The 13406-nt window shown below is 59.2% G+C and overlaps 1 protein-coding gene across 4 annotated transcripts in view; it reads left to right on the top strand.

The window, feature by feature from the left end:
• The window catches only part of SORBS3 (sorbin and SH3 domain containing 3), a 39898-nt gene extending 28930 nt beyond the window's left edge, over positions 1–10968 (top strand). For 3 of the 4 annotated variants that reach the window (XM_026657934.2, XM_024197249.3, XM_024197250.3), the window contains exons 13-22: positions 765–817; positions 3313–3458; positions 5325–5416; positions 5931–5977; positions 6672–6786; positions 7443–7568; positions 8664–9191; positions 9549–9655; positions 10116–10222; positions 10494–10968. In XM_026657934.2, coding sequence (XP_026513719.1) covers positions 765–817; positions 3313–3458; positions 5325–5416; positions 5931–5977; positions 6672–6786; positions 7443–7568; positions 8664–9191; positions 9549–9655; positions 10116–10222; positions 10494–10555 — 1383 coding nt within the window. In that variant the 3' untranslated portion in view covers positions 10556–10968. The remainder of the gene's footprint in view (positions 1–764; positions 818–3312; positions 3459–5324; positions 5417–5930; positions 5978–6671; positions 6787–7442; positions 7569–8663; positions 9192–9548; positions 9656–10115; positions 10223–10493) is intronic. The other variant, XM_026657933.2, reaches the window with a different exon arrangement.
• The last annotated feature ends 2438 nt before the right edge of the window (positions 10969–13406 follow it).

Below are 13406 nucleotides of genomic sequence, written 5' to 3'. Positions count from 1 at the left end.
TGCCGGCCCGGGGTTCCGTCCATCCAGGCCGGCAGCGGGATGAGCGGAGCCAGCGGCTGGGACCCCAGATAGGCAGCGCAGGCAGCAGACGGAACCCCAGACCAGCAGCGCGCTGAGCCACTCAGCCCGCTGCCGGCCCGGGCTTCCATCCATTCAGGCCGGCAGCGGGCTGAGCGGGGCCGGGACCTCAGCTGGCAAGGGTCCGGCAGCCAGAACCCTACACTGGCAGCTGGCTGAGCGGGGCCGGCGGACAGATCCCAGACCGGCGGTGAGCTGAGCAGCTCAGCCAGCTGACAGTCTGGAGTTCCGGCCGTCGACTCCTGCCAGCCAGGGTCTGGCCGTCGGCCCTGCTCTGCCTGCTTCCGGCCTAGGATTCCGTTCACCCAGGCAGGCAGGGGGTTGAGCGGGGCCGGTGGCCAGGACCCCGGCTGGTAGCAGCGTGCCAGTAAAAATGGGCTTGCGTGCCATAGGTTGCCCACCCCTGGTCTGATTGCCTGCCTCCCTTGCAATTGTCCCCCTCTCTCTGCAGGGGCCATGGCGCCGAGACCCCTGGCCTCCCCCCGCAGAGATGTTGGACTCTAGGACCCTGCTCTGGCCCCACTGGCTGGCTCTCCCTCCTTGCCGGATGGGCCAGCTCTCCCTGCTGGCTTGTTATTGGCTCCTCTCTGCCAGGACTTAGACTCTGGCTTCCCACACAAGACAGCCTCTTGGATGATTAATTTTCTCTTCCCGCCCCCCCCCCCCCTCGCTGTCTCTCCCTGCAGACTTCCTCGGCGGCTCCCTGCGCTTGCTCCCCTTGCCCAGCCTCTGTCGCCCGGTGAGTACAGCCAGGTAAAACGGGGTGTTGGGGCTGGCATGCCGGGCGTCCCCCGCCCAGGTGAGGCAGCCTTTGGTTAGCTGGCGTCATCCCGCAAGCAGCTCGGCCCGCCCAGCTGCCTGGGGCTGGTGAGCTCAGAGCGGATTACGAGAGGTGCAGAAAAGGGGGGAGCGGGGGAGAGCTGAAGAGCGAGCGAGGCGGAGAGAGAGGAAGGAAGGGTGTGACGGGAGAAGAGAGGAAGGAAAGAAGAGCCCCTTGCTCATAAGTTAAGCCTCAAGAGTTAGGGCTCCTCAGAACCGCTTGTTCTGGGCAGCGGGGGTAGAGGGCACTTGGGAAGGGATTGGAGGACCAGAGGATTGGTGGCAACTAGCAGCCGTCCCCAAGGGGCCGTGCGGGCCTCTATGCCAGGGTGTGCCTGGGTGAGCACACACCTTCGAGTGCCCCACCGCTGCCCTGGACAGCCTGCTGTTCCCCGGCAGGTAATCCCAGCCAGGTGCCTTTCCCGGGTCGCATGCCCCCGTTGCAGGGATTTTCCAGCCAGCCAGCTTAGTTCACATTGAGCTCTGTCAGGTCCCACCCCACAGCAACGCAGATGTTTCCCAGCATAGGCGTGACCTGAGCTCGGAGCCTGGGGTCTGTCTGCTCTTTCCATGCACTTTCATTTTGGAGCAGATCATCACATTCTTTCAGCGTGTTCAGTATCCGGGGCGGTTCCTCGTTCTCTCTCACCATCAGTCACAAGGGCAGCGCCTACAAGGGGTTAAGCAGAATTCCCAGGAAACCTTCCTCTGAAGCCTCAGATTCTGTCCCTGCAGCCACAGGAATCAAAAACAAACACTCCACTTGTAGGTCCTACCATAAACAATGGGCAGTTAGGCCCTGTAAGAAGCCAGGCCTTTGCTTTCCTTCCTGGGGGCTGTAGTGGATCCATAGGGGCCTCCCGGGGAGGAGGACAGGGAGCAAGTCACGAGGGAAGTGCACTCCCTGTCTGTCTCTGGACAAGGGGGGCATAGGGCAAGGTGCCCCTCCCCCAGGTGTCCTGCTCTGCCACACACCCTCTCCGGAGGCCCACTTGTTTTCCCTCTGCATTGCTCAGGTGCCTGGGAAAGAGGCACTGCTCCTTTAAGAATTCAAAGCTAAACTTTAGCCAAGTGGCTGTAGCCTGCCAACTCCTTGTTGTTGCTGCTGTCTCAGTGCTTCCTGCCGCGCGGCCCTGCACAGGGAAGGGAGGAACCAGCGCTACCCGCCTGGCTGCCAGGGTAGGAGCAAACGTCGTGTACCCACTCTGGCTGAGGGGGGCAGGGCGTGCCGGGACCTGGCCAGGGCAATGGCCCGCAGGGGCAAAGAGGAAGTGGCAGGGGCAGCTGCAAGGCCAGAACCCAGATTCCTGTCGTTCCCTTCCCCCAGCTGGAACTAGAACCCAGGAGTCCTGATCCCCAGCCCCCCACACTAACCCACTAGACTCCACCCTGCTCCTGGAGCTTCGAAGGGAACCCAGGAGTCCTGACCCCCAGCCCCCCCACCCTAACCCACTAGACCCCACCCTGCTCCTGGAGCTTCGAAGAGAACCCCGGAGTCCTGACCCCCAGCCCCCCGCCCTAACCCATTAAACCCCACCCTGCTCCCAGAGCTTTGAACAGAACCCAGGAGTCCTGACCCCCAGCCTTCTCCTGGTTTGGCTGTGGGTGAGATGTAGGGAGGGCTTGGCTCTCTGGGTGGGAGCAGGGGTCTGGCTCTTTTAGGGCCATGGGGGAGGAGGGGAAGCAGGCTGAGAGCAGGGGCTGTGTCTCGGGTTGCCTGGCAGCCAGGTGGGGCTGGCTGGCTGCTCAGAGACTCCCCCTGGGCGGCTCCAGCGATGGGGCTGGTTTGTTTTCCATGGGCGGTGGAGGTGGGACCCAGCAGGGACACACCCCGTGTCAGCTGCTCCTGGCCATAGCTCTCCACTGGTGAAGTAATGCCAGCGGTTGGAGTCTGTGCCCTCGGCATCCTGTTAGAAGCAGCCCCTGGCTGAGCTGGGGGTACGCTGTGCATCTGCTCCAAGGGGTCTGGGCAGGGCTGTCCCCGGGGTGCAGTAGGCTGCCTGGTAGCTCTCTCCCTTCCCAGACTGGAGCCCCAGTTACCCCGCTTCTCCCCCACAGGAACCCACCCCTGCTGGGGGTGGGGGCACGCCATGCTGTCAGCGCCCTGCTTACGTTACACCCCCTAGGACTCCCAAGCCAACCATTACCAGGCCCTTGGAATAGGAGGCTCTAGCTGTTCCCAAAGGCATGGCACCGCTCTGTGGGGGGCTGTCTGGGGAGGGGGGGCAGGCATGCAGGATCTGTGTGTCGCTGCGTGGGCTGTGCGTCCTAGCAGATAATCCCTCCCTATGGATCACCAGCCATGACCTGGTCCCTTGATTTCCTCTTGGGATCGGGCCGGGGCTCCCTGGTTTTGGGCCTGGTTATCCACAGAGGCCCATAGTCTCTCTGACTGACTTTCTGCTCTTGCTCCAGCAGTCCGCCGTCTGCCTGCCGTTCCCATCCTGCCTTGGGGCAGAGCCCCCCCGCTGCCCGACACCGCCCGCCTGCCAGCCCCAGCATGGAGAGAGGGGGCCTGGGCCTGGCCACGAGCGATTGGAGCAGGTCTCCCCCCAGGACAGGTGAGGATCTCAGGACGCAGCCATGTCCTTCGAGGAGCTATTCCTCTCTGCCTCTCTGACCCCCATTCCCCCGCTGCTGCTCACTCCTCCACTCTAGCCCTCTCCAATCCCTCCTTCACTCATACTGTCCTGTCTGCTGGGAATCCCCCCCAAACCATGGAGCCATTCCCCCCGCTTTGAATACTACCTTGACATCTGCCTTTCCCCTTCCCCTTTTCCCCGCCCAGCATCCCTCTCTGGCTCACCTGTGGTCAGATCGTGGATGTAAGACGCTACATGCACTGGTCTCATCCACCCCTCTGCACCCCAGTGGCATGGCTTCCCAGCTGCCCGCGGACTCAACCCAGCCATCTAAGGGCTCCTCCCTTTGCACTGGGTTTTGGGCAGAGGTCGAACTGGGGTGCGGGGAAGAGAGCCGTACCCTTCCAAGCTCCACCCAAAAACCAAGCTCTGTCCACTGGAGTAGTGACCTATTTAACTCTGCTGACACTTAAGTGTCACTGATGGCATCCGAGCTAACCCGCACTGAGATGAATGGGGCAGTTTGCCCCTCTCAGAGCGATTGTTGCAAGCTATCTGCAGACTCAGGCAGATGTCACTGCATTACCTGCACGTGTTTCAAGTTTTCAAGGTTTTCTTCCCAACCGCAACGACATCAGAACATAAGTAAGAACATAAGAACTGGCTTACCCGTCCTGGATGGGTAAGGAACAGTGTCCCTAGACTCTGTTTGTCAGAGGGTGGAGATGGATGGCAGGAGAGAGATCACTTGATCATTACCTGTTAGGTTCACTCCCTCGGGGGCACTTGGCATTGGCCACTGTCGGTAGATAGGATACTGGGCTGGATGGACCTTTGGTCTGACCCAATGTGGCTGTTCTTATGTTTAACATACTCTTTTTTTTTTTTTTTAAATGGAAGTGGAGATTCTGGAGAACAAGGCAGCAGCTTGTGGGTGCACAGCTGTCTCCTGGCCCAACCCAACCTGGCTCTGGGCCTATTGTGCTGCTCGATATGAATGGCCTAAGAGTGGATGGTGTCACAGACAGAGAGCTGTAATTTGGGCACTGGCTGGTGTAGATGTACCCCAGTAGCAGAGCTCTGGTCATGTTCACTGGGGAGCAGCTGGATTGGCAGAAATTCAGAAATTTGCTTATTTGAGTCTATTTTGTTAGATGCAAAGGAGTCTGCATGCCTGTGAGCTGTCAGGAGAATGTTAATGGGCTGTATCACCTAGTGCATAGAGCACTGGACTGGGGCTCAGTAAACCTGGGTTCAGTTCCTGGCTATGCCACTGGCCTGCTGGGTGACCTCAGGCAAGTCACTTCCCCACTCTGCCTCAGTTTCAGTGTAAAATGAGGCTAATGACACTGACCTCCTGTGTAAAGTGCTTTGAGATCTGAGACGAGCTAGAGGTGCTATTAATACTTTGAGACCGTGAGTCCAGACTGGAGGGGCGGGTTAGAGTGATCGTCCTCAGCCTACAGAGAGAGGAAGCAGCTCATCCAAGTTTGTGGCAGAGCTGGGACTAGAACCAGGTCTCTTGACTCCCAACCGCTGGACTACGCCGCCTCTTCGCAGTCTGGGAGAGGGGCAGGCACTCAGAACCCAGGTGTCCTGGTCCTTCCAACTCAGCCGCCTGTCGTGTGTGGAACCCTCCCATGCCGATGGCTGGATATAGGGATGGGAAATGCACCTCCACTGGCATCTTGTCTCTGCAGATTCAGAGCAACCCGTGGTATTGGAACAGTGCTGGGTGTCTCCTCGTAACACCCGCCTTCCTCAGCCATGGGGGCTGTCAGGAGAGCTGTGAGTGCCCCACCAGAGGGTGACGTGCTCATCCCCCTGTTTCATGGTTCCCTACAGATCCCCCAGGCCACCCTGGGAAAAGCCCCTTGGCTGATGAAAGTGAGCCCATAGAGGCGGTGGATGGACCAGTGAGGAGAGAGGACAAGAAGGTGAGGCATGGCCTTTTTCCTTGGGAACGTCCTCCACTTGCAGCTGACAGAGCTGGGACACTGGGTTGGCGAGACATGGGAGAGAGCTTGCAGGTGTGTCTGCAGCTGGCGGGGCAGCAGGTCACTTTCCATCCAGCTAGCACGGGCCCGGCGCCAGTCATTGATTCTGGGGATTGCCGGGGTGCCAAGTAACCATAGATGCTACCGAGCCAGCTGCAGGGGTAGGAGGCCTAGACAAGGGAGACTGTCACCAGTTTGTGTACAAGAGAGAAGAACTAGCCAGTGACTGGGGCTGGCATCTCTTCAGGGGACCCAGGAGCACTGGGAGAAGTGACCAAGCAGTGGGTGGGTTCTGGATCTCCCTCAGGAATCAGTGACTACAGGGTAGGAGGCTGGGTTCTAGGAACTGGACTTGGCTGGGGGCTTGGGACCAGGACCTTCCTGGGACCCCGGGGCTCTGGCTGTGATCTGATTTGGTTTCGCCCTCTTTGACCCTTTCTCTCCCCCACCCCAGATGAAAGCTGCTCGCGTCAAGTTTGACTTCCAGGCCGAGTCCCCAAAGTAAGTGGCATTCAGTGGATCTTTGTTGTTTCCAGACCCGAGGTCCCCTGAGCGGATCTGTTCCTATCGGTGTAGCTATCCCCCTCTGTCCTAGTGGACCCAGCCACTGTGCCAGCTGTGGAATTGGCCTGTATTTTCTCCCTCTCCTGGGTGGATTTTGTTGGTCATTTTGAATCCTCAGGGAATCGTCTCTGGCGGGGAATGGTGGAGAGGGACCTGGCCTATGCGATGTGGGCTAGCCCCTCTGTCCCCTGGCTGCTCCTGCAGAGAGAGGAGAGCAGCTGGGGCAGGCCGGGAAGAGGGTGCCGACTTCCCCCTCACTGGGTCTAACCTCACCAGAGAAGAATGCATGGAAGTGAAGTCTTCCCAGGATAGCGATTATGGACCAGAGCGGGGCTGGCACGTCCTGAAGGGTGAACCTAATGCCTGGCTCAGCCTCTGGCTCCATCAGGCCCCTTGCGAAGTGGGCATCCAGCGGGACCGGGTCAGCAGCAAGTGAACTCCCTACAGCCAGGGCTTGAGGTGTGTCTCTGCTGAGGGCAGGGAGCCAGGACTCAGCCCAGCATCAGGAGTCACAGGCGGTTCTTTGACCCCGCGGATGTCTCTAGGGGCAAGGGAGCTGCTGGCTGAAGGGGGCAGGCGCCAGCCCCCGGGAAGGGCCTGTGGGCCATGACGCTCTACCTTGACCTTTCAGGGAGCTGACCATGCAGAAGGGAGACATCGTCTATATCCACAAGGAGGTGGACAGGAACTGGCTGGAAGGAGAGCACTATGGGAGGGTGGGCATATTCCCCTCCAACTACGTGGAGGTAAGGACGGGGCTGCTGCTAACATGATTGCAAGCCTGGCGGGAGGGGCGCACGCCCAGGGCGGGTCCCGAACTCGGCATCGAGGCTGGCAAGCTGCTCCCTGGACAGTGTTCTCAATTCAGCACTTGGCACAGGTGCATGGAGTAATAGAGACGTGCCCTCTAGTGGCCAGTGCTGGTATCACGCCTGCATCTGAACAGGGGCAGCCATCAACACCCTCTTCCAACCCCTCCCGGAGCCCGAAGGTAACTCAGACACCAGGACAGCGGAAACCCTGGCAGGACCAGCTGCCCCCCCCGTGGGGACCGAGCGCTCCCAGACCCGACAGCTCCCTCTTCCCAAGCACAGCCCAGATCTCCTCTCCACTGCTACTGAACAGGCTGGATGTGCCGAGCCTGCGGAGCTAGAATAGACCAGGCGTTTCCTAATATCCCATTGACGTGACTGGCTGAGAGCAGGGTACAGGGAGAGGGCCAACAGCACTGAAAGGGTTAACCCCTTTCCCCTACACCTGGGGGTCTTGAAATGGAACATGCCCCACCCCAGCAAGAGGGGGCGGTATCGAGGCAAGGACTGGATGGGGCGCTCCGGACAAACAGCTTCCCACCAGCCGCTGCCGTGCTCCGCTTACCCTGCTCCCTGTCTCTCCCAAACAGATCCTGCCTCCCACTGAAGTGCCCAAGCCCATCAAGCCACCCACCATCCAGGTGCTGGAGTATGGAGACGCCCTGGCTCAGTACAACTTCAAAGGGGACCTGGCAGTGGAGCTGTCCTTCCGCAAGGTACAGAACCCGCCCGGTAAGGGGTGCTGGGCGCGGGGAGCACAGAACAGTCACGAGGAACCTCATTGCAGAAGCTGTTACCTTCAGGTCACAGTTCAGTGCCAGCCCAGGCTGGTAATGACCAAAAGTCATTCCCATCTGACAGCTGTTCAGTGGCCTCCATGAACTTTGTTTGCTGGGTCTCAGACCAGCGCCTGGCCCTGTAGCTGGCAGCCTCAGGGAATCGTCCCTGACGGGGCGTAGTGGAGAGGGACCCAGCCTATGTGATGCGGGCTAACCCCTCTGTCCCCTAGCTACCCCTGCAGTGTAGTTCTCTGCACTGGTCTCTCCTGGGGAATGAGCTGGGGATGCGGCATGTGTGGGGTGGTGGCGCATCATAGGACTGGAAGGGACCTCAAGAAGTTTTCTAGTCCAGTCCCCTGCACTCATGGCAGGACTATGTATTATCTAGACCATCCCTGACAGGTGTTTGTCCAACCTGCTCTTAAAAATCCCCAATGATGGAGATTCAACAACCTCCCTAGGCAATTTATTCCAGTGCTTAACCACCCTGACAGTTGGGAAGTTTTTCCTAATGTCCAACCTAAAGCGCCCTGGCTGCAAGTTAAGCCCATTGCTTCTTGTCCTGTCCTCAGAGGTTAGCATCAGGTGATCTTGGCCCGAACCTGTTTTGTGGATGCTCAGAAGGTGTTGGTCTCCAGAGTGGCCAGTCCAGAGCCCTTCCCCAGCACTGAATCCACTTGCAAAGAGCCATGTCCTAGTGACGCCCGCTGGGCTAAAAACGAGCATCACCCTCAGGCGGCATGCTCTGGGGGCTGAGCTGCTCAGCACCAGCGGCACTCCCCTCCGTGGCGTGGCACAGCAGTGCGCAGCCGGCTGGACTGGACATTGCACGACTGGACAGACCAGTGGGGCTAAGGGGCAGGAAACCAGACTGGCTGGACCTGCTGGAGCAGGAGATAAGAGTACCAGGGTGGGCTGGTCTGTTCTGGAAGGGCAGGAAGCCTTGCGACGGATGCAACGCAGGCTGACGTGTGGCATGTCCCATGTCCCTATCCCGGGGGCTCCTAACCTTGCCCCTCTCTCCATCCACAGGGCGAGCGCATCTGTCTGGTCCGCAAGGTGGATGAGAACTGGTATGAGGGACGGATCTCTGGCACCAGCCGCCAGGGCATCTTCCCGGCCAACTACGTGCAAGTGGTGAAGGAGCCGCGGGTCAAGGCCTCAGAGGAGTTCCCTTCCTCCCCAAACTTAACTGCCCCTGCCTCCCCACGGCTGCTGGCACACGCAGGCTCACCGGCCCAGCTGCACTCGCCCGGTAGCCAGCGTTCCGACCCCTCGTCCTCCTTCCTGGCGGGCTCTCCCACTGCCCAACGGCGCGGCACGGACGGGGGCGCCCTGTCGTCCTCGCCGCGCCATTTCGGCTTCACCTTCCCCGCCTCCCCCAAGTTGCAGCGCGCCGGAATCTCGTCCAGCGTCCTGCAGGGGCCCCAGAGCCCCCAGCTGGCCCCCAGCACCACCTTGCTCTCCCCCCTGAGTCTGAGCCCGAGCCCGCAGCCTCCGGCCCCCTCCCGGCCACAGGAGACTCCACCCGCTGCTGCGCCCTCCTCGCTCCCTGGGCAGGTGAGACAGTCGTGCTTCTCCTTCAGTCCTTCCTTCCCCAGATCGCCCTGCCCCAGGGGCCCTGCCCTGCCCAGCCTACAGCGCAAGGACCCCAGCTTCCTCCAGTGCAGCCCCTGCAGCTGTCCCAGGACAGCTGGTGAACCTGCACGCACCCCTGGAGTGCAACCACCCTCCCCTGTAGCCCCCCATGCGTGGGGGTCAGCATCTGTCCTCTGGGCTCTCTCCCTCCCTTCTCCCCACCACTGGGCTAATTCCCCCAGTGACGCAGTGGGAGTGCCCATCCCCTCCACCTCCGGCACCCTCTCCCAGCGCTGCTCGCATTGTCTAGTGCACCAAACTCTTCCCTCTCCCTTGCAGAGCTCCACCCTTGAAGCCCCAGTACCTGCCGGCTGCCATCTGGGTGGTGCTGGGCACCTCCCCAAGGCCCCCCCATCTGACAACGGCTCCAGCATACAGTGGACTCCGTAAGTGTAGCCGGATCGGCGGTTTCCCTGTCTTGGTGAGGGGCGGAGAGGAGCAGAGACCCCCTACTCCAGTTGGAAGCTGGCCAAGCCAGCCCGGGGAAGTGACCCATGCCGAGGGCTGGCTGCAGACACCCCGCTGAGGCGCTGGGCTGGGACAGTGTCTGAATTGTTACCCCAAACAAGGGCCTTTTCAGAGCCGCTCGCTCAGTGAGCTGCGACCAGCGGATGCTGCTGGCAGCTGTACCAGGTGCCCCCCCAACACTGCAGACCCCCTGCTGGCGGGCTGAGTGCCCCCAACACGCCTGTCTCTGTCGATGCAGTGCGGGAGCGACTGATGGGAGGGAGGGGGCTCTGCTGACTCGGTGGGCCCGGCTCGGTTCCTAGCACCCGCTGTGCCAGGCCAGCGCATGAGCTGTACTGAGGTGGGAGCAGGATCTCACGGGCTGATGGTGCCTTGCAGGTTCCGGGCCATTTATCAGTACAGACCCCAGAACGAGGACGAGCTGGAGCTGCATGAAGGGGACCGGGTGGATGTCATGCAGCAGTGTGACGACGGCTGGTTTGTGGGTACGTTTGCCGGCTGGGAGCCTAACAGGTGGAGGGAGGGAGACTCTACCCATGGGAGTGCTGGTGGGAGCAGGACAGGAGCTCCTAGTGACTCCAGTCCCAGACTCTCCCAGCGGGGGCGCCGTAGGGGATGGTGCAGGACCGGCCCGTGGGGGGAACACCAGCCTCAGGGCCGTCCGGCAGAGGGGGGTGTTGGAAGGAGGTGAGTTTCTCCTGCAGGGCAGCCTCAGACCCCACCCTCATGGCCCTCCCTTTGTCTTCCCACCCCCAGGTGTGTCCAGGAGAACCCAGAAATTCGGCACCTTCCCTGGCAATTACGTTGCCCCTGTGTAACATCCCCCTGCCCCACACCCCAGCACGAGCCAAGAGGAAGCTGCATCTGCGACTCAGGCTCCTGCAGCCTACCCAGAGCCGGCGTCACGCCCTGAGACAAGGAGAGGAACGAGGAGATGGGGATTGGAACCAGCCCAGCCCCTGCCCCCATGGACATTCCCAGCAGGACCCTTTTGGTGGCTGTTGCTGGGGAGCTCGGCACTGGGACAGGCCTCTGCCTCTCCTAGTAACAGACCCCCCCTTCCCTGTCCCAGTCACTCAGTTCAGCTTCCAGCACTGCCTCTGGGGCTCCCTCTAACGGGGACCAGTCCCTGTCCTTTCCCTCCCCCATGGGTCTCCCTCTAGCGGGGACCAGTCCCCCAGCCTTACCCCCCATGGGGCTCCCTCTAATGGGGACCAATCCCCCAGCCTTACCCCCCCATGGGGCCCCCTCTAGCGGGGCCCACCCCCCCACCCCCCCCCCCGTGGGGCTCCCTCTAGCGGGGACCAGTCCCCCAGCCTTACCTCCGTGGGGCTCCTTCTAATGGGGACCAGTCACTGCCCCCCCCCGTGGGGCTCCCTCTAACAGGGACCAGTCCCCCAGCCTTACCTCCAGGGGGCTCCCTCTAATGGGGACCAGTCCCCATCCCTGCCCCCAGGGCTCTCCCTGGCAGGGAGTCTCGCCCTGTGCCCTCCCGATAAGTATCTGCCAGTCTGTGCCTTGCTGCAGAAGGCGTCTGCATCCTGGGGGAAGGGGCAGTTAGTCCTTTTCCTCCAGCTGAACGCCAAAGCGGGACGCTGCTTTCTCCCTGGGGGGCACAGAGCACTAGATCTGCTCCACCACGACCTCTGAAGGGAAGCAGGCACTGAGCCTGCCCTCTGCACCTCCATGGACCCAGCGCGCTGTGCTGAACCCTGTGCCTGCATGCGGACGTGGGGGGGGGGGGGAGGGACACAGGGAGGGCAGACTCCTCCAAGCTGCCTGTAAAGAGCCGGCTCATGTGCCTGGAAACCTGATCTGCTTGTCCTCTGTTATTAAAGATCAGCCTCACCCCATGCGAAGGCCCCGCCTGGTGTTCATCAGGGACGGGCGGGAATCCATGCAGCAGGGCAAAGGGCAGCTTGTGGCCAGTGGAACCCTGAGGCAGACGCCCTTGTTGCCAATGCCAGGATGCACCGCGTGTGATAGACCTGCTCTGAGCAGCGGGCAGTGTCCCAGCTCGGATCGTGCTCCCCTTGCCCTCTGCTGGGTGCAGTCATTTCTGTTCTGTATCAGCTCGGCTGCTCGCCAGTCACCCCAGGCTGGGCACCCCCAGAGCATCTCTTCACACTCGGTGGGTGATGGCAGACCATGGGGCACGATGTGCCCCGTCAGATCTGCTCAGGCCAAGCATGAATACATAAAAGGTGATTACAAGGAAGAGGGAGAAAAATTGTTCTCCTTGTCCTCTGAGGATAGGACAAGAAGCAATGGGCTTAAACTGCAGCCAGGGCGGTTTAGGTTGGACATTAGGAAAAACTTCCTAACTGTCAGGGGGGATTAAGCACTGGAATAAATTGCCCGGAAAGGTTGTGGAATCTCCCTCATTAGAGATTTTTAAGAGCAGGTTAGATAAACACCTGTCAGGGATGGTGTGACCGGGGTCCTCGTGGGGAGCCAGCTTTGGTCACTCAGTTAGGGTGAACTGCAAAGAATGGGGCAGACAATCCCCATAAAGCTGGTGGATATTCCGAAGCTTTACTAACCAGCACAAAACAGCTTCTTTATTACCTTACTGGTTACTCAGAAGTCCAAACAACACAGTTCCCTTAAAATGATCCAGCCTCCATCCAGGTACCCACATCAAATATGATGAAAATTTCTGTAAATCTTATTTCCTCATATAAAAGAAAAGGTTCTACCAACCCCAAAGGATCGGACACATTACCTCCCCGGTTATTGAATATTCCAGATCTTACCTAAACACACGCTACAGCCAATTCTTATTAACTAAACTAGAAGTTATTAAAAAACAAAAGATCGGGAGTATGGTTAAAAGATCAATATACATACAGACGTGAGTTCAATTCAGTGAGGTGCAGATTCATAGCAGAGATGGTGAGCTGTGTCGTTGCAAGGAGTTCTTTCAGAAATAGTTCATAGGTTATAGTCCAATGTCCAAATCTCATATTCAGGGCGTACCAGCATAACTGGGACCTCAGTCTTGCAACTCAAACTTCCCCTGATGAAGCTTAAGCAGATCTGAGATGACAGAATCAGGACCTAAGGATCTTTTATACACTTTCATGTCTTTTGACAAGTTGGGAGTTCAAAAGGTAATTAGGATGACTATGGAGGAGGTCCATCACTGGTATTTAGCTATAGAATTAACGTAAGGCACTTTGCTTGTTCCTCCACCATTCATAGAGTATTTGCTATACATTTCAAAGAGAGATGAATACAGCGATATCCCATGTTTACAATTCATTTACATGATAGGATGCTCTTTTGACCTCTGAATTATGAGAATGCAGCATAGACAGGGACTGTTGATTACATTGTCTGCCCTACTCATACGTATGTAAATACACAAAAACACAAACATTATCTCCCCACATGTCTTTTGAGGGTCGTTTATTTTGCAGAATGTTTAACCCTTTCTGGCCATGCGTCACAGATGGTCTAGATAAGACGAGTGCAGGGCACTGGACTGGATGACCTCTCCAGGTCCCTTCCAGTCCTACCATTCTGTGAGCGCCAGGAGGTTATTTCATGAGCAAAGGGGTGCTGGCGTGTTATGAGAGATGCGGCTGCTCCGAGCTGGGGCAGATGGGATTTAGGAGCCTGTGATCGGTGTCGGTCCGCCTACCCGCTAGGGGGCGGTGGGGAGCT

This window comes from Terrapene carolina, unplaced genomic scaffold, assembly GCF_002925995.2.
Source record: "Terrapene carolina triunguis isolate 2854851 unplaced genomic scaffold, T_m_triunguis-2.0 Scaffold53, whole genome shotgun sequence".
In the NCBI taxonomy this organism is placed as follows: Eukaryota; Metazoa; Chordata; order Testudines; family Emydidae; genus Terrapene; species Terrapene triunguis.
Note: the sequence above shows the minus strand (reverse complement) of the source record. Positions and strands in the feature narration are given on the sequence as shown.